Raw genomic sequence first — 27684 nt, 5'->3', positions numbered from 1 at the left:
AAGAAGCTCCAAATGCTGGGCTTGGCAGTGTGGATTTCTCTTCTCCCAGATCTTAACGGGGCAATTTCACATGATCGTATTAGGTTGTTCTAATATTCTGAGGATGATTTTTTAAAATTTCCCACTGTCAGGGGGAAAAGCAGGGTCCTGGGTTCCTTTTGCTTCACCCAATATCCCAGGTCTCCAATTGGCTTTAAAAAGTGATGGCAAATATAGCTTTATAATTTATACTTTGGGAAGAAATTGTGACAAAGGAAAAATAACACAAGTCTCATCTTCTCCTTCTCCAGTTAAAAAGAAGCTTCTGGCTTATTAGTCATGGAGCTACTGATCTGAAAAATTATACCACTTCCTGGGCCAGGACCACTGTGTGTAACCACAGAATACTCTACAATCTTGTACACATAAAAAAAATTTATTACTGAAAAGATCACACAAAACAAAATTTTTGTATACAAAGTTTAACAATGTGGAAAAGTTCATATTTACAATGTTTTTCATACAGTACATGATGATTTTCCTTTTATGCTTTAACAGAATGCTAAGTAGGGAAAAAACCAAAAGCATAAGAAAACCTTGTTCAAGGAATAATATTCACTGGAAACAAAACTAAGAAAATTCTTTAATGTTTCAAAGTATGTTTATGAAATACATTTTATTCTGTTTATCAGGACTGTATTTTTTTCCCCATTTGCTTGGCACTAACACTGCTCATGCACTTTTGAATGTTCATCAAAATCCTATTTATGAAATGAATTCTACAGAAATGAATTCTACACGATGTCAGAGAAAGATACTGCAGAAATGCAAAGAGTCTGTAGTGTTCCAAATGTTAACCACCAACAGCTAAAACAAAACTATAAGCAATGTAAATGGTTGTATGAATGCAATCTTGGGTGGTCATGCTATATTAAAAAAAGGAAATTAATTGCACTTGGCTTAATTTATAAAAGAGTAACATTTCATCTACTAATCCTTCAGGACATTTTATTTAAAAAATCAGAAGGATCCACAAGCAGCACAATATCATCAACATCAGACACTCAGTAAGGACCTTATTTCAGTTGCATAATACATCAGCGAAATTCCTAAAACACTAGACTTCATAAAATTCACACATTGAAGATGATAAGGTAGAGTAAGTGGATTTTTTTTTACATGAATTGCCATTATAATGCCTTTTGGTGTATCAACTATTTTTTGTACTTTAAAAGAATACTATTTTTCAATTTTCATAGAGATTCAGTGTAAAAGCTACCAAAATAGTGCTAAAGTAAGGTATTGCAATAACATAATAAAAATACTCGAATAGACATTCCAGGATTTCTAAAAAAAAGTTCAAATGTATATAAACTTTTCAAATACATAACAAAGATAAAAGATAAGTTTTAAATACTTCAGCAAAGAAAAATCTTGATTTTTTATACCATAAAAGTGAAATAGCATAGTACATAAGATCTTAAAATACTTTTAACAAGAGTAGAATCTTCATAAATAGAAAAGGAAGATTCCTCTAATATTCCCGCCTTCCACAAAACTTAAAAAATATTATTAACCTGCACATTTCTGTTCTTTGGGTCCAGTGTTGTCATTAACCTTCACGTGAAATGAATCATATTCTCAGAATCTATTGTTCCAGTGTAACAGTAGGTAAACGTGGCTTTAAATGCAAAAGAAGAATGTAACAGTGATTCTTATAAGACAGTGTACTTACTGTCACCTCCAGTGTAACCCGAATCCGCTTCTTAGTAACGCGATAACCTGGTTTTCAGGTATCTGAGTGACGGCCAGTGCCCTGCTCTTTTCTAACTCCTGAAGCTGAGTGAACAAGCAGTGACGTGGAGCCTTTGAGGCTGCCCGGCTCTGAAGGGCTGGGGACCTGCAAGCTGTTGCTCTGTACCGGGCCAGTTTCCAAGACATCACTCTTCGGAGTTAGCCTAGGTAAAAGAACAAAAGCTGAGCGACATATACACCAAAGCACAAATATGACACCAGACGTCCTTGTAACTGCTATTCTCTTTCCATGAGTTTTACTCCCAACCAGTAGCCACCTTTATCAGAAAATAATTAACAGAAACTCTTTAGGTATACACTAACATCTCAAACTACAAATAATTTATTTCCAAATACAATTTTTGCTAACTTTAGAAACTTCATCAAGCACCACCCATGTATGGGCTGAGCATGGTCTCTCATGGGGAGTAAGACAGGATTCCTGCTCTCAGTTTAACAAATCTTTTATTGATTTCCCACCATGGATCAGACACTGTCTGTATAAGAGGTTGGAAACACAAAGATGAGAATGACGTCAGCTTTGCCTTTGAGGAGTTTTAAAAATCTGGTGGAGGATAAAGGCATGTATCTAATCATACATAATCCAGTATGCAAAAGCTGCTGGAGGAACACAGAGAAGGTACATTTGGCCTAGCTCGGGAGGGTAGGTAAGACAAGCTTGAGACCTTAGTGTAGTTAATGGTCAACATTCTGGCTAATTTGATGTTTACCTGAGTGTAGCTCACCCAAGACCATTCGGAAAAATTCATTTAAAATGATGTCAATATCCTTTCATGTTCAGAAAATAAAATCATCTTCATATAAAATGACAAGTACCTTTTAGTACTATAATGTTGTACTCATTGAAACTTACTAGCCTGTATTTCACATGAATCTCAAACATTTACCTAAATATACATGCAACTTTTAACAATTACCATAGAAATGAACATTACTTGTCTATTTGAACAATATACATTAAAGGCTCTTCTCAAAGCTAAGATTTAAACTAGGAAACAGCATTTATAGGCTGAACCCAAACTTCTTAAATCCAAACTTGCCTGGATTAAGTAAACAGACATGTCACCTCAAAGAATGCTTTTTTTCCAGATATGTTATGCTCTAATTAAAAATGTATAACGCAGGATTCAAAACAGTCACGACCGCAGGTAACAAAGTCACAGCTCACCTTCCCTCACTCCGCGCGCTTCCAGACACACTGCTCTGATCACTCACGTTGCCTGCCCGGCCCTTCCTGTCGGTCTGCTCCCCACACGGTCTGCAGCTGGATGCTGCAGGGGAGGCAGGTTCCTCATGGTCCTGTTCCCTTAATTTGGGGGTGCTGGCTCCATCTGCTCTCACCTCTCTCACTGACGTTTCTGGTGAGGTTTGTATTTCTGTTAAAGTTTCTTGTCCTAAGTAGTCATGATTAGTGATTGCTACTGCAGAAGTGCCGTGATTGGCTGTAGCTCCCGTGCTGGTTCCCATGGATTTGGAAATGACCTTCAGCTTATGTGAACTTGGTTTGTGGTGCTTCTTTTTGTGTTTAACTTTAGAATTGTGCTTTAAGAAAAACTCACATGACTCCTGTAGTACTCTTCGACTTTCACTGATTGGACTGTAAGAAAATCCAAGAAGAGAATTTACTTGATAAATGTTGAGTGTTATAACAGAATCTATAAAGCATATCATAGGTCTTGTGCCAAAAATCTTTATATGTTAAAGTTAGATCCTATATAATTTACATTGTTTATAAATTCTGGAATTATAAATACTATGAGATATAGGTAGATTGCTACGAAGTGAAATCTTTTGTGCATACACTGTTAACTGCTCTTGTCAGGATAAATAAAAGACCAGTAAGAAATTAAACAGGCAAAATCGAAGGATGAGGGCAAGAAAATTCAAACCAGCATAGAGTAGGGGACTATCTATATGTTTCTCATATAAATATATTGAATATGAAAGTAAATCAGAAAGAAAGAACATAGAATATAATTAATGGTCTTTGTTCAAATTTGTTTTCTTTCTAACATTAAAGTTGTAACAAGTTATTTTGAAATTAGTGTGGGTATATAAATATGGGCTAGACTAATAGTTCTAAATGAACTAATGAACTAATAGTTCAAAAAATTAAAGTCCAGTTAAAGTCCAATTCTTCTGACTTCAAAAACTTATTTGTGAAATGGTCTATAGTCCTAAAATTTTTACCACAAAAAAAGTTCATTAATCAAACCAACTGGGAACACTTTGAAAAATTCTATGATACATTGTTGATAGTACCCAATATATAATGGATATAAATAACTAAAATAAACTGTTTACTCATCAATGTAAATCTACTATGCTGTTACAGAATATTCCGTAAGATTGGATTTTTACTATCTTAGGGCAAATAGTGACATGTAAAGTCAGCACTATATGTACTAAAACTTAAAGATAATGATGATACATCACATTTGAATCACACTCTATAGATTTCTTTACATATATTTGACCCACTTCATCCTTTATCATTGATAAAAAAGGATAAAATTATTAAAAATGCTGCACCCAAAATAATAAATCCAATGATAACAGTAATCATATTGGATATGTTATAAGCCATGGAAACAAAATGCACATTTTACAAATCTTTCATTCGTATTTCAATAGAATAGTGTATGTCAGACTATTATAACATGCTAAAATAAAGTATCTCTCTCGATGAAAAAGATTTCCAAACTTGAAACTGACATAATGAAACTCTAGTACAATGATATGAATAGTTTCTTGATATTTGACTATTAATTTTAAAACCATGTCAGATAATTCAATAGATTCTTACTCTTTCTTGCGATTTCGCTTAAAAAACCCAGCCCACTCTGTGCATGTCTTTTTGCTTCCAACCCAGAAGACGGCAGAGATGCCAACAATTAATGTCATCAGGTATTTTATCATAAACAAAGCCAATTCTGGTCGAGTTTCTGTTTTTGCCTAAAAATAATAAATAATAAAAATGTCAGTGATACATTTAAAGTTGAGAGAGGTCTATATAGTCAATGTAAAACCTGAACAAAAAGTATAAATCTTTAGTCTGTTTTATTGTAAAATGTTTGATGTAACATAATGAATAGTGCTTTAAGTGTAATACATTCTTTACAGAAGTTGCGAACAAAGAACTTTTATCAAAATGTATAGTTAGAAATAAAAACACTTATTAAATATATTTAGGAAGGAAGTCTTACATCTTGGCTTGATTCCTGGCATTTTTTCCCTCTAAGTACAGCAGCCTCTTATAATTGCCAAAATATTTGCCTCTCAATATTTATCTATTTTCCTTCACTATAATCTACAAAAAATACATTTAAATTTATTATAACAACATACTATTTTAGAGTCTTTATGCATTGCTGATGTTTATGTTATAAAAACTTGGATAAGGGGGTGGGAAGGGATAAAATGGGAGTTTGAGATTTGCAGATACTAATCAATATATATATAAAATAGATAAACAACAAGTTTATACTGTATACACAGGGAACTATGTTCAATATCTTGTAGTCACTTATGATGAAAAAGAATATGAAAACAAATACATGTATGTTCATGTATGACTGAAATATAATGCTGTAAACAAATTGACACAGCATTGTAAACTGATTATACTTCAATAAAAAAATACAAAAAAAAAACCTTGGTTAGAGCAAAATAAGTATCACTAAAATGTAAAAATGTGGAAATTTTGTAAAATTTAAATCATACTTTTCTTTCAAGCATCAACTTTCAAATATTTTTTAAATGTCAGACAAGTGTCAAAATACTATATATTCTGCACTATATCTTGATTTTTGCACTTACTAATATTTCTTGGACACCATTCTATATCAATATAAGTAGAGCACCTCATACTTCTTAAAGGCTGTTCCATTGTGTGGATGAACCATAATTTATCCAGCTACCTCTACTAACAGATATTTAGGTGATTTCCAACCTACTGCCATTACAAATAACGTTGTAGCAACTATCTTTGTGTATGTAATTTCCCACATCTGTGAGCTGATCTGTCGATAAATTACCAGAAGGGGAGGATTAAAGAGTATGTGCATTTTAAATAATAGATAGTATCAAAATGCATTCTACAAAAGGTTGAACTAACTGAACAGCAAACCATGGAACATGTATTTTGTCCGTTTCATCAATACAGTGGTTATAACACTTTTAGATGTTTGCCATGTCATAAACTGAAATACAACTTGATTATAATTTTAATTTGTAATTTCTTATAACATTTTTCATATGTTTAAGAGTAGCTTTTTAATTTCCTTTTCTGTGACCCCTCTACATATTATTCTTTTCTCATTTTTATATCAGATTGTTGGGTTTTTTTCTTATTGATCTATAGGAACTCTTTATAAATAAATAAGGAAATTAGCCCTTTAACTATAATGTGATATGTTAATAAATTTTCCCATTTGGTCTCCTGAATTTATTTATGGTGGGGTTATTTTTTGCCATGCAGAATCTGAAAAAAAAATTTTCTTTTCCTATGTCAGATTTAGCAACTTTTTCTTTTATATATTTTCTTTTCTTTCTGAATTTTATATCATAAAGTCCTTCCCCACTTTAAGATTAGAATTTCCTCATTTTATCTTCTAATATGGTTTCTTTCTATACATGAAACATAATCCTAAAAAAATCACATACCTTAAACTTTTTAGCAGTATATAATAGTTGATTTTCCTCCCTAGTTTGCCAAAAATACTGAGGAATCTAGGACACATTTATATAGCAGGATTACTTTAAGACAGCTCCTTCATTAGGTATATAGTGAAAACAGACGATGGATATTGGACTGTGGACAGGATGTAAGGCAAGTAAAACCATTATCCCCACACATCAGTATGTAAAATACATTCCACAGTGTTATAACGCAGTAACTTTCTAGAATATAAATTAGTATGTAAAATAATTCAGCTCACACATTGCTTGATTTGATACACCGTGATGACAGCACTCACATTGAATATAATTAGTTAATATCATACATAAATATTCAAGAAAAACATATAAAATCTATTCAAAAACCTCAGCTAAAATGCTTTAAGAGATTTTCTATTTTTTAACCTTAAGACTACCTTTATCCAATCAGAAGCATCAGAAACATGAAACATCTTTTGTTTCAATTGTGCTTTTTTCATAAGAAATGACAGGATGGTTTAGGCAAAAACTAAGCTCTGTTTTTATAAGCATATTCATGCAAAACATAAGATGATATGATCAGATTAAATGTATTCAAATAAGGGTTTCCCCTATCAACGAATTAAAAACAACTCCCAGCTCAGAAGTTCTCTTTTCCTCCCCATGACAAGACCTGTTCTTCTGACCCTGTTTTCATCACTATTAATCAGCTTTTGCAATCCAACTTAATTTTTAAAAGAATAGCTAAAGGAGGCACTTTACTATTTTAACTGAAGCTAAAACTCAAGGAAAGAACTCTTGAGTTCTTACACTTACCCCAGCAGTTTCAACTACCACAGGGAATAATTCCCTCTGACTGTTGGATTTTCTGATTGAAATCCGATTTCATGTTCATGACTATTTCAAAGATAATTCCAGGGAACATTTTCTTTGTTAAAATTAAATAGTGAAATAATACAAATGATAGCTTTTACCTGATAGGGACATGGGATATGGTACTGACGACAATGGTCAGAGACCCATGTTATCTCCCAGGTAATCCTGTTCACTTGCTCATAGACGTAACATCCAAGAAGTGTCACCAATGGCACAAGATACAGGCCACTAAAGACTCCAATTCGAATCATAAATTTCTTTAGTTTCTCTTGGTTCCGGCCATCATGTTGTATAACTTGTCGAACATGATTTAAAGAAATAATGCCAGCTAAAAGAAGAGACAGCCCGACAAACACACAAAGACACAGTGGCAAGAGCACAAAGTAGCGAGAAGCATCCAGGTCATAAAGGCCAACAAAGCACACTCCACTGATATTGTCCCCTTCAACTTTGTTCATGGCAAGAAGCATAATGGTCAGAAAACCTGGTATTCCCCACGCAACAGCGTGAAACCACACTGCTTTTTGCTCAATGGCTTCACAACTCCATTTTCTCCCAGCAGCTAAGAACCAAGTAATGGTAAGAATCACCCACCACACAGTGCCAGCCATTGTGAAAAAATACAAAAACATAAACAAAATGGTGCAAGCCTTATTCTGAGAGCCTAGAACAACTGTGTTACCAAGTTCTAGCTTCTCATCTGCCTTATTGCAGGCTGTGCTGTTGCCTAGGAGGAATCCTATGAAGTACATAAGAGATACAATGCTGTAACAGACGGAGTAATATATAATTGGTCTCTCTGGGTATCTGAATCTTCTCACATCAATTAAAAAAGTAAGGAATGTGAACAGAGTTGCACAAAGACAAAATATTGAAACTATTCCAATAAAGCTTTTTGCAAACTCTAGCTCATCACTTTTAAAATACATGTTGGGGCATGGAGGTGCACACTGCTCAATTCCCAGGAACTTATAGCCTTGTCCCCCAGAAGTCTTAAGATGCCTTGGACACCAAAATCCAATGTCTCTTTGGACTTGTTCTGTTTCCTTCTGAGGATCAAGAAACTCTGTGTGTGGATCAAAAATCTCAGGAACAGTCTCATCACAGTATTGCAATCTGTAAAGATTTTAAAAAGTAAAAACACAAAGTGAACATTTTTATTGAGTCACTATTTTAATGCTATGCTTTCCAACTATAAAATATTTTGTTATGCTTTCATAACTGATGGGAAGACATACAACTTAAACAGATTATAGGTTAGATTTAGGTAGAAAGATTTGAAGTTGACTAAAAACTTGTAATTGTTAATAAGGGCCCAAAACACTGACATACATATTAAATATCAGGCAAGTGAACATGAAAACTTCCTTACTTGGAAGACAATTAATCAATTAATAATTTTTAAGTGATTTCTGATGTTGTTCTGGAAAGTGATTATGCAGCTACCAGAAGTGTGTGGGTTCCACAAAGGTCTACAGACAAAAAAACAAAAAGGAAGCCACTTTCCTTCCCAGATTTATTACATGAGGTATCATTATATCAGTAGACTATTTCAAGTCACAAGCTCCCAACACCTAAAGGATAGGAGATAAAAGTAATTAACTAAGACTAATGGGCAAAAAGGTCAGTGAATTGATAATAAGGTCCACTTCTCCCCAGTTTAGGGCAAAGGTACCATCACACATTCTCATAGAATTACATGCTCTCCTTTGCTGTGTTAGCATGGTAGTAATTTTGCGTTCATTTTTGTGACTACTTGATTACTCTCTATTCCTTCCACCCCACTGTAAGCTTCCTGAGAACAAGAACCAAGTCTGGTTTTGCTCACCATTGTGTACAGTGTTGATATATATATTAAGTGCTTAACATATATTAAGTGTGCAATAAACATGTATTGAATTAAATAATGAAAGCCTGTCATTAACATTCTGGAAAACTAACATCAATATTAAAATATTATAGTAGCTTCAGTTGAAAACACAATTTACCTGTCACATTCAAGTTCTTCAGGCCATTGGATCTCAAAAGTATCCATTAATTTTTTGCAATCAGAATATACTTTCTCACAAAATTTACGACAGGGTGGAACCACATCAATTTGGTCTGTGCAGGTTGGTACAAAAGCTTTGCAAAGGAAAGTTTCAACATTTGGGGAACATTCCAGATTTGCAAGAGGAAGAAAAAGCTATTAAGAAAAACAGCAAGATAGGTTAGAAAACATTGTGACATAACAAATGAATGAAATATTTACTGTTTGAAGTGTATACTTTTTCACTTATACTCCAAAAGCATCTTTAAATATCATGTTCAATACAAATTTTGAGGAGATAATTTTGTTCAGTTAGACACAAAAACCCTTCATATATAATGGAATACTATTTTATTCAATTATGCATTTTTCAAGAAGGCACGCTATGTCAAATCAAAAGCATGAGTTGACTGCTAGGTGAAACAGGTTACACAAATAGTCAATTTATAAGTATATGCTGAAATAACTTAACACTATCCTGAGCATTCTGGAGAAATAAAAGAATGTGTGGGGTGGAACAGCATGATAAAGGCATGAGGATCATGAGACCATGGTGCATTTAGGGCAATAAGTTCAGTCTGACTAGAATGTAAGGTCCAAGAGGTGACGTCAAGGACACTGGAGAGAGATGAGACTGGAGAGGTTCACTGGACCTGATCACGGAGAGCACGAATGACATGCTAAATTGCTTGGATCTCAAAAAAAAGGAATGGGCTATAATGGGAGAATTTTAAGCAGGTATCTCTACAGTCTGACAGCTGAGTCTGAACGCAAGCTCCACACCTACTGGCTTTATAACTCTTGCAAGTTACTTAAATTCTTGGTGTCTTAGTTTTTTCATCCATAAAATGGTAATAATAAAAGTACCTGTCTCACAAGATCGTTATGAACGGTAAGTTAATAAATGTAAAGCATTTAGAACAGTGTCTGGCACATAGCTAAGTACTCAATAAATGTTAGTTATCGTGATGATTACCCTTTTGAGTGTGGATAGGTTCCAGAAAAACAGTGTAGTTGACCACATAAGTTTATCTCCTTTCCTTCCTCTTTGCTTCCTTATTAACATGACAATAAAGGGGGAAAAGGTAATAATCCACCAGTAAGTGAACAGGAGAGACTACATTTGCATACCTGAGTTTTCCAAAGAACAAGTGAAACAAAACGACAAAATAGAAAGCCTAAAACTGAGCAACAGAAAGCTATTAGAGGAGTGATAAGTGACTTAACAGGGCAAAGTAGGAGCAGAGCAGTTCACCTGAGAATGAGCTGATTTGCCCCAAAGAATCTGAGGCTCAGTTCTTTGAAGCACCGAGTGGCATAAAAAACTAAAATTGGAGGAATGTTTACAAATTAGTTCCTCACTATGTCAGCCCCCCACCCCCGCCCCAGGCAGTCAGATGACCATCGTGTTCTTTCTACCAGGCTTGTTTCCAGGAGAGATGTTCTGCACTTACATATCAGCACAGAGCAGGGAAGAAGTACAATGCAAAGTGAAGAGAGGGAGGCTGAATAAACAGTCCACCTACAGAAACAGGAAGTACTCACCTTCATTTCCTGCTTTGTTCCCAAAAGGTTGGCAAACAGGCATACACCCACCATCCCCAGTCTCTGAACAAAACTCCACATTCTTGGAGAAAAGACCTCTACTCGTTGACAATGAAAAAGCAAGTTGACCTTGAGCTCACCTTACTATGAAGCCCACCAGCCCCATTCATGCACACAGAGCTCTTCAGTGTCCCATGCAAATATAAATGGGCAGCCAAGGATCACTGGGCACTTGAAGAAAGCATCGCGAAAGACAGAGATCAAAATAAGGAAGCAGATGAAAGGAAACTTGGAGAAAACAGACTATGCAGGAAATAGAGGAAAGCAGAACAAATCACAAAACAAACAAAAACCTTAATAACTTAAATGAGAAGCTACTGCATCCATTAAAAAAAAATAAGATTCTATGGAAAATTAAAAATAAGATAACTAAAATGAACAACTCTATAGAAGGACAGGAAAATAAAGCTGAAGGAAGAGATGGACAGGGTCAGTCCCAGAGTCCAGCTCCTGATTGAAGGACTTCCAGAAAGAAACTAGGGAGGTGGGAATGGGAGTAATAATCAAATAAACAAATTAACAACATTTCTTAGAACAGAAGGGTACTAGGGCACTAGTTTCCAAACTGAAAAGGTTAACAGCATACTGCAATTCTGCTACTAAAACAGTCCTGAGCAAAACTTCAATTAGCTCTCTTTTGCAGAGATCTTTCTCACACTCTCCTCTTTTTTCAAACCCCCAATTCCACACCTCATCTTCTCAGTTGATGCTTTTGCTCTTAGTTTACTGAGCAATCAGGTTTTGTCTCCACCCTTCAATGAAACTGCTTATCAGAGTTGCCAATAAACTTCACATTGTCAAATCCAATGGTCAATTCTAAGTCCTCATCCTACTCAACTCTGGACAACATTCGACACAGTGGACCGTGCCCTCCTCCTAAGACGCTTTTTTCAGGTGGCTTCTAGAAAATGAATTTTCCTGAATTTCTACCAATCTCACTGTCTGTTCCTTTTCTGATTTCTTTCATTTCCCAGTTCTAAACACTGAAGAGCTCCAAGGCTCAATCCTCAGACCTTCTTATGTATACACCCACTACTCAGGAGAAACTCATCTGGAACCATGGTATTAAATAAATATCAACTATACGTGAATGACTCACAAATTTACTTCTGGCCTTCCTCTCTCCGATGAACCCTAGACTTGAATGACCATCTGTCTCTTGGACAACTCCACTTGTCTGTCAACATGTATCTCAAACCCAGCATGTGCAAAACACAACTCAAACCCACTCACTCTGTCCCCCAGACACTCCCTTAGTGTCCCGGATCTCAGTACGGTGGTGCCACCACTCACCATGTTACCTGGGCCAAGAATCTACAGATTCATCCTCTACTCCTCTCTTTCTCTCACCCTATATCCAGCCCAGCAGCAAATCCTATTGGCTGTCCCTTCAAAATATGTTTTAAATGTGACCATTTCTCACTGTCATTAAGTTATTACTTCTAAGCCAAGTACATCTTTCACCTAGACTTAGTGAAAGCGGCTCCTAACAGGTCTCACTACTCACCACTCTTGCTAATCTTGCAGTCACTTTCTGTACCAATCCATACTCCCACCAATGTGACTCTTTAAAATGCAAGTCTGTCCTTATTCAAAAGACCCCAATAGAAATAAACAACAAGCTTACACTGCATAGCACAGGCAACTATATTCAATGTCTTCTAGTAACCTACCACGAAAGAGAATATGAAAAGGAATATATGTGTGTATACGTACGACTGGGACATCGTGCTGTACACCACAAATTGACACAACACTGTAAACTGATTACACTTAAAAAAAAAAACAATAGAAAAAAATTTCAATCTCCTTACCAAGTCCTATAAGGCCTTAAGTTTCCTGGCCCTTTGCTATGTCTCCAGTTTCATTTCCTACCACTCTTTCTCTTACTCCACTGCCACCAACCTGGCCTCTGCCTCTCACCATTCCATGTATATTTCATGTAGACGATTCCCAATCCTCTTTTGAAAGCCTCTTCCCCCCCTCATCCCAGTGGGCATTCTTGCCTGTCTTGTGCTTTGGGGAAGGGTAATTTTTTGCTATATTAAAACAATTTTCTTATGGGCCAAACGTAGTAAGTCACATTCTCTTTAATTCTTCTAGAGTGCCAACATTTGGTTAATTCAGTAATGTTGATATTCACGCCATCTAAAGGGGCAAATCAGACGCTGAAAACTCAAATACCTTCAGTGGCCAGGCAGGTACATGCAAAGGGGTACAAGGCGGCAGTAGCTGGCAAGCGGCTGCTACTCAACGGTAGTGGACTGAGATTTGGGAATGTGAGCACAGAGCCATTAGGTATTTCAATTTCTCATAAGAAAACAGCATCTGGATTTGGATGTGAAATCTCCAAATTTACAACTTTTCTACTTTAATGTACAGGACAAACTGTCTTCGGCTCAGATCCACGTGGGCCACTAATGTTCAAGTTCCATTGTGAACTAACAGACATAAAGAATTTTAGACTTGGATGGGACCTGAGTAGACTTTTAAGTCTGTTATTTTAAAAAAGGATGTGTGAGTGAGTGAGTGTGTGTATGTGTGTGTGTGTGTGTGTTTGTGTGTTCTGCCAAGGAACAGCTTCTTTGAGTAAAAGGTTACAAAGAATCCTGATATATCAAATAAATAGAAGCACAGTCGCTCTGGCTGAACAGGAAGCCCTCCCTCTGAGACACCTCTCACTGTTCCCCTTCCCCGCCAGTGACCTCAAAGCACCTCCAGAGATCACAGTTTGAAAACCACTGACCTAATCCAAGCCCTCAGATTACAAGTGAGAAAATGGAATCCAAATTCTTATTGAAATTGTTATTGAAATCCCCAAATCTAGATTGAATTAGAATTTAAGTGTTCCTATTCCTGAGCTAATGCTATGTTTACCAATGCTATAGCTACAGACAATAGATGAGAGCTTTGATTTATTCAGCACTTAACATAAACTAGGCACTGTGCTTTTCCATATACTAGTTCTTTTCACTACAATCCTGTGAGAGAGATGTTATCTCCACTTTGCAGGCAAGGACACTGAGGCTCTAAAAGCACCTTTTACAGGGTCACATAAGTAGCAAGTGGCAATCAGGATAGGAACCTGGGCCCACAGGACTCCAGACATGTCCTCTGTAACCCTGACACTAAGCTGCCACGCAATTCTCCCTGACAATTACCCTTCCCCAAAGCACAAGACAGGCAAGAATGCACACAGGGATGAAGGGAGGAAAGGCTATCAAAAGAGGACTGGGAATCTTCTACCTGAAATAAAACTCAACAAATGTTCACAGGACACATTAATCAAAGATGAGAAGACTTTAAACTATGTTTATCACATTCCAGATGTTATACGTACCTCCTGAGGCAGGTAATTCTGGAACAAGTAATTTTAGGACAAATAATAGCACTCTAAATACTGGGTAGCCAGCCTGTTACTGAACTCATTGCAAATAGTTGAAAAAGCAGAATGAGCGTATTTCCCTAATCTTTTAAATAAAATTCTTGATAGGAATCTTTTATGTTCTTCCACACAATGTTCTGGGTACCATTTTCAGAAACCAAATCAAGAGATGGACAGATTACTAACTTGACTCATTGTGACATTTCATGTGTCCTTAATCTTATACTCAGAATATCATCATATTATTACACTAATACTTAGCATGGCAAGTGCTCTGTAAACCCGTGAACTGAGCAAAAATTCAAACTTCCTAGGCTCTTCCTTCAGTTCCTTCTCTCCCCGAGTGACACACCTCCTTCATTCAACTCTCTCAGTAACCCAGAGCCTTCAAGGTTTCATGCATGAATTTCGCTTTTTCAGATTTCATTCTCAAGAAGGCTCAGAAACTCACCCAATAACTAACCATGGCGTAAAATATCAACACTGCTTTTGAAATTCTAGCATTCAGTAATAATTAAAATAGTCCTGCTGTTTATTCTTTTAACACTCAGAGAAATAAAAGGTAGGCACCTCTAAGAAAATGGTCAGTTCCCGGCAGAAACCCTGTGGCGTTACTATTAGTACCAGTGGGGATGAGGAAGAAGAGGGCAATTAAGAAGGCAAAGCATACGTCCATTCTGAGCCAGAGCCAAACTATGATAAACAGACAATGAGAACCAAAATCCATGGAGTATTGTATATGATCCTTTGCTGGAAATAATGCCAGCACTGTAATTCTGGTTCCAGCTCTGCCACTAACTACAGTATCACCTTTGGCAGATAATTTTCTGTCTCTGAGTCTCAGAGCATCCATCAGTTAAATCAATATAATGAACTACTGGATGGTCTCTAAGGACACTCTGTGGCTCAAAAATTTATGAAAAGAGTAACAAAGACTTGAACAGCAGAGTTGGACATAAATTCCAAAGCAACTGTAGGTACTACAATGGCGTTTTCCCCTTGGTAGGTAACTAACTCTGTCTCTCACTGAGCTCTGGAGTGTACATTTATCATTTCCATCTGCCCAGGAGTCCTAGTTGGGGAATCCCTAAGTAGGTGAGATGCTACAGAAGCTTCAGGATGGATGCAGGGATGCAACCTGACAACAAAAACACAGGCATATAATCTAAGCTTGGCCAACTGGATGCTCCAGGTATTGAGATTCTTGGGGAGAGGGTTGTACAAAAGAATAGTCAGATTGTCTGAGGCAACTGCAGTGGGAAGAATAATGCCCATAGTGCCAAAATAAATGTCCAGGGACAATGACTCAGGAAGTGTCTAATACTGGTGGCATAGGTGACAGACTGATCTTGTGGCATGATCTTAGCTGCATCCTGGTTCCCTTTGCTCCTCCCTGGTTCTCCAGCCTCTCCAGTGATTCGATAAACTATGCAATGTCCATCCATTTTCTGCTACAGTTAGTCAAAGTTGGTTTCTATTGCTTGCAACCAAGAAGACCTACCAGCACAGCAATTACAAAGAGTGGGTTGTAAATGACCTCGGTGAAGTGAGAGGAACTCTACAACAGGTTTTCTAGCTTAATTGGGGCCAAAAGCAAGTGAACATTCTGCCAGCATCTGAAGATGGAAATCTGGCAGCCCATGGTATATAGTAGTAAACAACTAATTGTGTTATCTTTATAATCACTTAGATTCAAAGAACTCAGACTGACGTGCGCAGTGAAGACAAGGCTGAGGCTGCCAGAGAAGCAGAGAAGGGGAAGAAGAGCGCTATGTACTCAGGGACCACGGGCTGAACGAGTGCTTATGGTGGCACTGTTTGGCTTAGGAAGAGAGTAACAAACTGGCACCTCTGAATTCTTGGTTCAAGGTGTGGAGTGAAACAGAAGGATTTATGGCTTAAGAAGTTAAAAATCAAATGCGCAGTTTGATCCTGCAGGTTGCCAAATTAGATCAGTTAAAGGTGCTTCCCTTTCATATAAGAGATCTAGTGATCCTGTGATAAGAAAGCAGTGGGACTCTGAGATCTGAAGTGGTGATCCTCCCCCCACACAGGGTTCTGCACCCACAGCCCTCAGAGCCAACCATCATCCCTTGTCCACTGAGGCACACATCTGAAAGATTTACTTTGTAAAATGAAAGCAAGCAGCCTCACACCCCATCCTCTCCACTCTTCAATGTCTCAATCTACAAATAGAGTTCTACCCTAGCATGCCCTGGGAGGGTCAAGTCAAAATTAAATCTGAAAAAAAAAAAAAAAGGATTATACATAACTTGTGAGACAGTATTCATTTATACTGGCTTGAGGGTGCTGGATTATGGAGGAAAGAACGAAATTTTACACAGGGCTAAGACACACTTATGTGAGTGCACTCATTCTAGATTCAACATGCCAGCTTCAGAGGCTGGGCTTTTGGAGATCAGACGATAAATGGGCTTTTGACAGGGGCTTGCTGGGACCCTGTTGGAGGAAATAATCTAGAGGATGTGACCGGCAGTTGGCCCATGAGCTGGACCCTGACTGGAGGTCCCTCATCACCTCCCCTGTCCTTGCAAAGTGTGTTCCACTGGCCTTCCCTGCACTAGAAGCTGCCTGAAGACTCAGCCTTGAGTTAGTAAAGTGGTGCTGAGACCATCTGGACAGTATGTGTGACTGATCCCAGTTAAGGCCTCAATATAAACTTTTAAGACACTGGTAGGTGGGTGTGGAGATCTACTCATCTTGTGGCCACCCAAGACAAGCCTCATGTGTAAGATTTTTGCTTATTAAATCCTCTCCCTACCTATCTGCAGTGGTCTGCCTCTTTCTTTGGTCTCTCCCTGCCCTGGGGATGGAGGCCAGTTTCAGATTAAACTGGGGCAACTCCAGAGGAGGATGCAAACTAACAGACCTCAAACCCACCCACTGTGATTTTCCAAGTCCATGTGTATGTACTTCAAATAGCTCTATTTCACAACAGCACAATCAGCATACTGGCTTCCTGGATAACATTTTTCTGGTAGAAGGGGCCAAACATTACAGGTCTCCCTCTTCCATGATAGAAGAGCAAAAGCAATACTACAGAGCATGGGGCTTTCAGAGATGAGTGGCACCACTGAAAAACATATTCAGGGTAGTAATTCTCAGCACCTGTCCATTTTAACTCTCCAATACAACTGGGTATGTTATTAATACACTGTCTTAAGCAACCTTAATCAAATGGCTAAGGTAGTTTTCCAGATGTGGTCTCTTTACTGCAGCAAGTCAGTACAGCCCTGGCAACTCATGTGCAGCTCTAATCTGGCCAGTGCTTCCCCTCACCCCCAGAGGAATTCACTTTCATCTAGCAAGGAGGGCAACACATCTGCATGAACTTGCCGTAGAGCGGTCATTCTCAAAGAGAGGTCCCCAGAGGAGGAGGAGCAGCAGCAGCAGCAGCAGCAGCAGCCCCTGGAGACTTGTTAGAAATGCAAATGCCCCATCCCACCCTAGCCCTACTGATTCAGGAATTCTGGAGGTGGGGTCAGTGATCTGTGTTTTAATAAGCCCTTCGGACAATTTGGAACCACACCAAAGGGCGAGAAGCCTTGGAGTAACATCAGCTGTTCAGCGCTGTGCCTCAATTCCATTTGACCAGAGACTCTAAGCATATCACTGTTTCACAGGACATCACACTGGCCCATCATATTTAGGGCATAAATGAGGAGATTAACCCTGGATAAGTAAAAGGGATCCTCCACCTTGATTTCCCTAATGGCTTCTGGTAGACACTGGATACAACCATGGGACATCTAGAGGTAATCAACCTAAGGCCTCTCATGAACTGGCTGTTATCTAAGTCACATACTTATGACATCAGGTGCAGCCAACAGCATTGCCTCTTCAAGTGGCCAGAGGAGAACATAACGGCACAGGAAGGCAGCACCAGCACACTGCTCACACTCCCGGAATGCCTGTCTCTGCCGCGTGACACCTTCTCCTCCAGTCACACCAGCTAGCTCCCCATGCTATAATGACATGATAATGGAAGGAGCCACAGCACTCACCTGGGGTTGGTGGTGCTGTAAGATTCTGAAGAGAAACTCCGGGTTAGAATTACAACAGAGAGGAATGAAAAGAAGAAAGATACTTTGATTTTTAAAAGACAGATAAAGCTAAGTGTAAGCAGAATGGTCTTGTGGCAGTCTTGTCTGTACCTTGCTTCCCTCAGGACTAAAGATGCAGGTTATATAAACACATGTCACTTTTCTGAAGTATGAACCAGGATCCCCCTGGTACATGGAAGCAAGCCTCTTTACTAGTGACCAAGGCCACGTGACTGTAAGACCTCTGACCCTCAGCTTGGGATCTGCGCTTCCTACTCACGGTACACAGTAACACTCACTAAGTGCTAAGAGCTTTATTTCTTACTTTAAAATGGTACCAAAAAGAATGCCAACTTCTAGAGAGAGAATGAAATGCATGTACAAGATAGTAATGAAAACCTAAAAAAAGTGAAGAAGTTTACAGATAACTGAAAAAAAAAAACAGTGGTGGACCTTAGCTAGCCAATGGACTCACTAAAGGTCTAAAGGGGTCCTTAAATGCTTACACGCCACAGAGCAAATGCTATCAAAGTGGTAACAAGGGTCTTGAGTAAATTCTACTTTTTCAAATTGAAGTACAGTCAATTACAATGTGTCGATCTCTGGTGTATAGCACATCTCAGTCATGTATATATATACATATATTCATTTTCATATTTTTTCCACTAAAGGTTATTACAAGATATTGAACATAGTTTCCCGTGCTGTACAGAAGAAAGGTTTTTTTTAATCTGTTTTAATATACAGTGGCTAACATTTGTAAATCTCAAACTTTGCCACTTATTATCATGAATATGATCAATCTCAGGCAAGTCAATTTCTTTAAAAAAATGCAAAGTAGAGCCTGGAATATAAGAGAATAAAAAACAGGAATTTGCATGATTTTCATAGTGGAAAACTCATTATTTGTTAAGCAGTTCTTACAGGCAAGCATTACAAATTTTAAACTATTTCTCCAAAAGAGCTTTCCCTTGGAAATTAGACAAATATATGCAGTAAGTGGTTGGCACTGCAAAAGAAGAGTCCATTGAAGAGTCAATTTTTTAATTGAAAACTTGTAACTTAGAGAGTGCAGCCAAGATGGTGGAGTAGGAAGACCCTGAGCTCACCTCTTCCCACAGGCACACCAAAATTACAACTATTTACAGAGCAACTGTCAATGAACATGACCCGCAGACTAGCAGAAAAGATTTTCCACAACTAGAGGAATAAGAAGGAACCACAATGAGATGGGTAGGAGAGGTAGTGATGCAGTATCGTCAAAACTCATCCCCTAGGGTGGGCAAACCACAAACAGAAGGCTAACCACAACTGCAGAGGTCCTCCCCAAGGAGTGGGGGGTCAGGGCCCTACATCAGGCCCCCAGCGCCGGGGGTCATGCTCTGGGAAGAAGAGCGCCGGGGGTCATGCTCTAGGAAGAAGAGCCCCCAGAGTGTTTAGCTTTGAAGGTCAGAGCTGGAAGGCTGCAGGAAACAGACACTCTGCTCTTAATGGGAACGTGCAAAGCTTCACATGTTCCAAGTCCCAGTGCAGAGACAGTAATCTGACTGGGTCAGACCCACTTGCTGATCGTGGAGAGCCTCCCAGAGAGGCAGTAGGCAACTGGGACTCCCCCAGGGGAAACAGACACTGGTGGCAGCCATCTTGGGGAGCTCATTCTACCGGGAGGACACTGGTGCTGGTAAGGGACATTTTGGAGTCTTCCCTCTAGCCTGTTAGTGGCCAGGGCTGACCACTACTGCTGGCAGCCACCATGCAAGGCAGGGACTTGCAGCCAGCAGGGCCAGGGACCAGCCCCACCTATCAGGGTGCCCAACTAGTCAGCCCCGTCACAACAGAAGGACCCACACAGCCCACATTCAAGGTACACATTCAACAAGAATTAATGAATGAATACATGACAAATACACAAAAGAGAGGAATAAAATTTAATTAGCTACATGCCACATTCTCAAGGAAAGGAGACAATCATAACAACAGTCATCTCATGGTCTAAAAGAACCACATCCCTTTGTGGACAGGCTCTCCTGAAGGCATAACCAATAATATCCTAGTCTGTGGAATATCAAGGAATAGCCCTAGGAACCTTGTGCCTATGAGCAGAGACATCCAGGAAAAATACTGTCCTCTGTTCACATGCAGGTCTAACCCTGATCCTGCAAACTCAGAAGTAGCCAAAGTACTTCCTCTACTCCTGCAGTACAATGTCAGAAAGGAAGGTAAATTTATAGTTTCTACATTTAAAACCCAACAGTAGCCACTATACACACAACTGACTTGGAACACTTTTCCATATCTATTTCATTTTAAATGACTCAATGGCTTACTTTCAGAATAGTTACACCTATTTTCAGAAAGTCTTCCCTGAAAAAGAGGTTAGTCACACTAAACATTTCTTTTCCTTCTGTATGGGGTAGAAGAGCAGAGAATAAGGAGGAATGGAAGGGGTCTACAAGACTCACATAAAAGCAGTTGAATATGTTTAAAAACCACTGCCCACAGAAACAGAAATTTTTCTTAAAAGTTTGTTTTTATAGTATTTAATCCGTCCCTTTATTTTTAATTGAATAGAGACATTTCAGCAGTGCATAGGAACAGGTGGAAAGGAAAGGTTTTTTTTTTTTTTTTTGGCTCACTTCCCTTTAGACTGTTCAAAAGTGGAACAACCACATGCTGTTCCAAACACAATACATGACTTAGCTTTTGCCTAGACCTTAACGAAGGCAATTCAAAAAGAAAAATACAATATTCCGGTTTCCATTTTCCCTAGATGAGTTGCGGCTCTTTCTGGATGAAATCAGTCTCTCAAGGGACATCAACCTCACAATTTGAGAAACAATGCTTTAGATATGAAACAAAAAGCAACACAATGGAAAACCAGTAGCCATTTGTTTTTCCACTTGGGAGAGTCAGACTGTACAACATCCTTTTCACTACAAAGCCAAGTTACTATTCAGAATTGCAAATTAACTCTTTGTAACACAAATGACTTCAGCTTCAGATAATAAAATAAGGAAAAATCCGAAGTCCCTTATTTCAAGCAATCTCTGAAACAAAACTAAAGGAATAAGAGATTTCAGTAAGATCCTCTGGCTTGTGATCGATTTGACTGAAAAAACTTTATGTAGAAAGTAAATACCATATAACATGGTAACATGTTAATAAGAATGCACACTAACGATTATTTATTACATTCTATATGTGTGTAATCCTTAAGAACACTTCCAAGTACTTTAAACCAGGGGCCAAAAATGGGCCAAAAATGATGCACTGCTTTTGTAAGTAAAGTTTTACTGAAACACATCCACACTCATTCGTTTACATAGTCTATGGCTGCTTTTTTGCTACAAATGAAGAGCTGAATAGCTGTGACAGAGGCTGTATGGTTTGCAAAGCCAAAAATATTTACTATTTAGCCCTTTACAGAAAAAGTTTGTGTTCCCTGCTCCAAGTCACTGGGTCTCAAACCTGAATGCTCATTAGAAATACCTGGACAGCTTGTTAAACCAAGTTTTGTGGGCTCTGCTTTCACAGATCACGATTCAGTAGGTTGGGATGGGGGTCCATGAACCTGCACTTCTAACAAGCTGACAAGCTGCTGTTCCATGAACTAAACTTTTAAGAACCACTGCTCCAAACCATCTCATATAATCACAGATCATCAATGGCCACAAATGATATAAATTCTATAAAACAGGATAGCCATCACACAAAATGAAAACAAAGGCATAAAACAGGAGGGAGATGGAGCCCGTGACTTACACAGAATTCTCAGCGGCTAGGAATGCACAGTTGGTAGCCATAATCATCCATAATTCTTCAGCCCCTCATCCTAGCATTAATTCACAGTGAATACTGGAAATTCAAAAGGGAGCAGCAGGAACCAAAGGCAGTTGGGTTGGAGGTATAAAACTCAAGCAGTTCTCCACCCCCCCCCCAGTTTTATTATGTAGAATTATTACAGTTCGACTGCACATACACATTATATTGCATGTAAATACATATAAACAGTATACTGCACTTTTTTTAGTTTTCATATATGTACTAACCATTGTTTCTAAGAACAGATTAGATCTTTTGTTTTTTAAACTTACATAGCAATCTTGACACAACATTGTAAAATGACTAAACTCAATAAAAAAAAGTTAAAAAAATAAACTTACATAGCAATCAGTTCTTTATAGAAGCTATAAGACACTTTAAAAAAAATTTAAAGCCAAGGTATATCAGTTATAATTTAGTACTTGACTGGACTATAGACATAAGTACTAAAGTACAATGTTTGAAAAGAAATCTGACACAGATAGTTTATAATACAATAGTCCAATCAAAAGATTAATTCCTTTAACTTCATATAAATAAACATAAATGGTTAAAAACCAAATTCTTTAAATAAATTCAAAACAAACATAAGCCAAACTAATCTGGGGAAGAACACAGAGGATGTCTACTGATATATTGTATTAGAACTAGACTCAGGCAGATCAAAAGTGGACAAAATGAAAATCACCTAAAAATACTAGTGTCTTTCACTTAGAGTCTGAAGAAGATAGAGGTAGAAGGTAAAGATTTGGAGGGAAAACTCTCTTGCTGATTTATTAGAATAAGAAGAACCTCCTTTTCCTTTATTTAGCCTTTACTGAACATCTACCATGCTCAGAGGTGCTGTACTAGGCATTAGAGACAAAAATCAACACACATCCATACTCTCAACAAGCTCGCAATGTAGCGAGAGAGCCATGCAAATAACTGCAATATGGCATGAGAGGTATAAGAACAGTTGTATATACATGTACGATCAGAGTGCAGAGAGTGAGCTGATTAAATATGCTTGGGAGAAAGGTGAATGGAAGGCCTCACTACACAGAGTTACTGCTTTAACTGAGACCTGAAGAAACTGAGCAGGTGAAGAAGGGTAGACGGAGCCCAAGAGGCAGTGGATACAGTATGTGCAAAGGTACAGAAGTGAGAGACTAAAATGGATTTGAGTTCTACAAACAGGTCACTTTGGCCAAAGCAGAGTGTGTAATGTGGGAAGGGATGAGATGGGAAGCTGGACAGGAAGCAGGGTCTCATAAAGACCCTTGGGTGTCACTCTAGTCAGGTCTCTGTTTTTCCAGCTTTAGGGAAATGGTGAAGAATTTTAACCCCAAGTGGACTGCATGGATTTGCATTTTAATAAAATCACTTTGACATCACCAGAGGGGAGAGACTGAAGCCAAAGGATTTTATTTCTGATCTAAAAATTATTTTTTTCATTGTTTTTGGGGGTTTTTGAAATCCTTTTTTTTTTAATCTAAAAATTCTGACAAGACTTTACATTCAAGGCACAGATGAGAAAGAGAAAGAGCTGATTTGACGTTAAAAAAATCTCTCCCAGTTTAATTTTTATCAAAATGAAGTTTACAAAGTAGCAGATATTGAAATTAACACATCACATTCTAATCTTAGGAAATAATTTTCTTTTTTATCCAGTGAGGTCCTGTGTGAAAAATCCCCACAAAAACAGTTAAAGATGACATTGTGGTCCATGCTGACAGAGACTACTGTGTCAGATTACAGTGCTCAGATCTTGGACAAATTACAACTTCACTGCGTGTCAGTTTCTTTACCTACATAATAACAGATTCAAGAGTTCTTAACATGGGCTATGAATAGTAGTATATGTCAATAAAATTGGCTTCCTTTTTAATCTTACTCATCTTATTTAAATTTTAAAATTCTCTTATTCTGACAACTTTCAAACTATAGGATTTTGGATATTCCATACAGGAACTAAAAGAGAATGCCGCTGGCTAAGGGGCAACAGGAAAAGCATAATACCATGGACCAAAAAATAATCTATAGGGATTTAAAGTCTGATTTAGGTTAATATTATTTTGTCTTTCTGTTTCCTCTCTTCTTTTGTAGACTTAGGTTAATGCTGGTATTAAACGACTGCTTGAAGGCTTTCTTTTATATCCTTAACCCGACTGATGTGTGATTCATAGAGTAAAATGTAACAGTAAAGACTAAGTTTAGCATACAAGGAAGATTACCCATGATGAAGAGATTGGTAATGTAAGCAATCAAATAAAGGAGGAAAGAACAAAAATGCCTTCTCGATAATGTCCAGAGACCAAACTACCTAGGAAAGAAGCTAGGTAAAAAACATCTGTTTTTGATCAAAAACAGCCGGTTTTAAAAAGACATACGGAATAAAAACTAGTTCTTACCATCTTATAATTACAGTATTTAACAGCAGGGATGGATCTCTCCCTGTCTTTATAATGATACTGCATGATAAGGAACTCATAATCTGAATTTATAAGGTCAATGTTAGTATTCAAACTTAAATTGTATGCCACTATACACAAAGGAATCTGGATTTTTTAAATTTAATAACTCTATAAGACATGAGTTATAAAACATATATCATCAGGGAAGATGTGAATAAATGTTATAATTATCCCTTGAAGTTACTCCTACTACATACTTTAATCAGACTAAACCATCAAAATGGTTCTGATTAACCAATGAAGTCTCACTGCATCATCTGCTCAGTGTTCAAAATGCTATCCTGTACTGGTTTGCAAAACCACTGAAAGATTACAATAATAATTTGTAATATCTTTTTTAAGTACTTCTACTTAGTATTTAAAAGCCCTCCTATTTTAGACACGAGTCTCCAATGAGGTAGCTGGACAGGTATTCAACTAAACAACAGTGGAAGACTTTTGAAGCTGCAAAATCAAGTCTGGTCAGTTTTTAAAGCAGTGTCTATATTAAAATTGCAGGGGTTTCAACTCTTAGCAACAATCTCAGAAGTAAAAGCCTTTACCATCTTTAGTTTTTCTGGAGAAAAACTACGAAAACATTTGTTTTCTTTCTTCCATGAAATTTTATCAACCTAACAGATCTGTAGGAGAGGATAGGTTCCGTCTCTACAGGTAACTCTTCCCACACCTCCCCAGCAACCTGCGTATCTCTAAACCAGAGGCAGGTAACTGAGGCACCCGAGGCAATCTTTAGTCTCACTCTGCTCCTCCCCTGATGTGTGGTTTCTTTCAACAGGTTTCTTAACAAAGAATACTTAAGCACTAGGCTTTAAAAAAAAGTCACTTTTTAGCAGAACACTATCTACAGCCCCAAAATCTTCGTCACTGATTTGCTTCAGAAAATCAGGGCCAAGTGAAAATTAAAAACTATTTATGAAAATATATGTAGTCCAAGCACTTTTAGATCAAGCAATATAGATTATATACTTAATGAATTGGGAAAAATTTAGAACACACATACCTAGGGGAACTACCATAATTGACTCAGGAAAGTAAAATATTTGCCAGGTGCAAGATATTTCAAAATCATTCATAACTATACTTCATATAAAATGAACCCAATCTTCAGCAAGTCTACTAAACAGGGCGATAAACATACACAAAACATAAGTTAGTAAGGAGAATTAATTTTCAAAAGGATTTATTCAAAAGAGAACTCGTACACAACTTGAAGAAATCCCTTACTGTGTTAAAAAAAAAATGTTGCACTTACAGTTTATTCCAGATCAGAGCATAAACTATTTTTCCATTAGGTATGAAAATTACTCACCTCCATTTCCAAAGCAGCAGTTCTCTGATCATAATGACCCATTAGATTAGGGAAAAATGTCATGTTGTAGGCCATTTTCATACATCTGGGAACAGTAATTGGTTCACAGGTGAAAAGACTGTGCCCTCTTACCAGGGGTAGAAAAATATATGTCCACAAAAATGTAAACATTTCCATTTTCTTCAAATTCCTAATTTACCACATGGTTTGAATTAATCACTCTTTTCATTCACCGATTTCCATCCAAAGATAAACGTTCAAATTCCTCGTTTAATTATTTTTACCATTCCGAAGGAAGCGCTTTTCCTGAAAATGAGTTCTGGGTCAGTTACTGTAAAAACAAACAAAAGAGTGTATCAGCAACATTTGTCATAGACTCAAACGCGACGTCCAAGTGCAGAGCTAAGATTTTCACTGAGGTAACTAACAAGGGAAAAAGGACGGACTTTCATCCTATCTATTCTTCCACCTGCCCTGGCACAGAATCTATCATTTGCTGAGGAAGTCTCATCTCTAGGGAATGGATGACAGGAGGTCTGTGCTGTAAGGAACACAGGATAAAAGAGGGGACTGAATGAGTGAGACAGAGGAAAAAGCAATGGTGGGAGTGGGAACAAGTTAAAAAGGATTAATAAACTGTAAAATCTGAGAGCCACTGTTGGGCATCTTATTATGTCTAAGAAAATCGAGTCCCGCGGAAATTTCTTAAGACCTAATGAGTTCTTAAATTCTTTAAAGACCCTAAAGGGCCAGTTTTTGTGGCACACTTCTAGGGATCTACTTTCATGTTTTTAGAAAGGCCAACTAGAGGGAGACGTCGGGATTCCTACTGCGGAGGAGCCAAACTAGTGTTCAAGGAGGGAGTAGTGATCCCACCGAAAAGGAAAGGGAGCAAAGTTGTCCCGGGACAGCGACGGAGTCTCGGCGGGAGGAAGGCTGTGGGCCCCAAGCCGCGAATGAACTGCACCCCCCGCACCCCCCCCCCCATCCCCGCAACACACACCGGTGAGCGGCTTCCAGCGCCCGGCAGAGGAGCTCGCCCCACCCCCGGGCACCTGCCCCAGGCCCAGCGCCGGGCAGCAGCGCCCCTGGCCCCGCGGGAACCCGGCCTCGCCTTTCAGGAACTCGCCCCAACTTCCGCGGAAACTTTGGCGAGTGCGGACCGTCCCGCCGCCGCCTTCCCCGCACCTGCGGCTCCGGGAGCGCGCCCCGCGCCCGCCCGCCCCGCGCCCCTCGAGGCCCGCCCGCTCGCCCCTGGGCCCGCCCGGCCGCGCCGCCCGTCCAGCCGGGGCCCGAGGAGCCTCACCTCGGGCGGCGGTGGAAGGCAGCCCTTCCTCCCCGTCCCGGTCCAGCCCACCGTACCCCTGCGACTGGAGACGGCGCCGGGTAGAGTCCCGGACTCGAGCCACCTCCGGGGCCGCACGGGAGCGAAGCTGAGGAATCCCGCGAGACTGCGCCGCCAGGTGGGGCGGGCAGGTCCTGGCTCGCGCGGCGGCGGCCGCGGCGGCCGCGGCGGCGGGCCTGGCTCTCCGCCCGGCCCCGCCCGCACTGAGCCGGCCGGGCGTGGCTCTGGCGGGCTGGGGTGAACGGTGTCGTCGTGCCTGGTCCGGCTGTCGGGCGGGCGGGGAAGCCCGCTCCACCTTGCCGTCTCTCACGGGCCGTCCAGCGGGGTTCAAACTAGAAGG

At 38.9% G+C, this 27684-nt stretch overlaps 2 protein-coding genes across 4 annotated transcripts in view; both read right to left on the bottom strand.

The window, feature by feature from the left end:
* Positions 1-27684, bottom strand: part of BAALC (BAALC binder of MAP3K1 and KLF4) — a 328207-nt gene that overhangs the window by 208830 nt on the left and 91693 nt on the right. The gene's annotated exons all lie outside the window — the stretch shown is intronic.
* FZD6 (frizzled class receptor 6) lies at positions 418-27483 on the bottom strand. Of its 3 annotated transcripts, none has more exons than XM_072949573.1 (7): positions 27362-27483; positions 26000-26330; positions 9318-9514; positions 7428-8445; positions 4601-4749; positions 2963-3391; positions 418-1937 (listed from the first exon to the last, which is right to left on the bottom strand). In XM_072949573.1, exons 2-7 carry the CDS (start codon positions 26174-26176, stop codon positions 1769-1771), a joined length of 2139 nt encoding a protein of 712 aa, XP_072805674.1. In that variant the 5' UTR covers positions 26177-26330; positions 27362-27483; the 3' UTR covers positions 418-1768. The 3 variants fall into 3 exon arrangements, with proteins under 3 accessions (XP_072805674.1, XP_072805673.1, XP_072805675.1); XM_072949572.1 differs by having other exon boundaries at positions 27306-27479; XM_072949574.1 differs by lacking the exon at positions 27362-27483 and adding an exon at positions 22175-22267 and having other exon boundaries at positions 419-1937; positions 26000-26097.

The sequence above is a fragment of the Vicugna pacos genome, chromosome 25, assembly GCF_048564905.1.
Source record: "Vicugna pacos chromosome 25, VicPac4, whole genome shotgun sequence".
Taxonomy (NCBI): domain Eukaryota; kingdom Metazoa; phylum Chordata; class Mammalia; order Artiodactyla; family Camelidae; genus Vicugna; species Vicugna pacos.
Note: the sequence above shows the minus strand (reverse complement) of the source record. Positions and strands in the feature narration are given on the sequence as shown.

Coding starts and splice junctions, on each gene's coding strand:
- FZD6 (XM_072949573.1), bottom strand. CDS start 26,176: ATGGAAATGTTTACATTTTTGTGGACATATATTTTTCTACCCCTGGTA. Junction 9,515..25,999: donor CTGCTGCTTTGGAAATGGAG/GTGAGTAATTTT, acceptor TTTTCTTAATAG/CTTTTTCTTCCTCTTGCAAA. Junction 8,446..9,317: donor GAAGAACTTGAATGTGACAG/GTAAATTGTGTT, acceptor AAATCTTTACAG/ATTGCAATACTGTGATGAGA.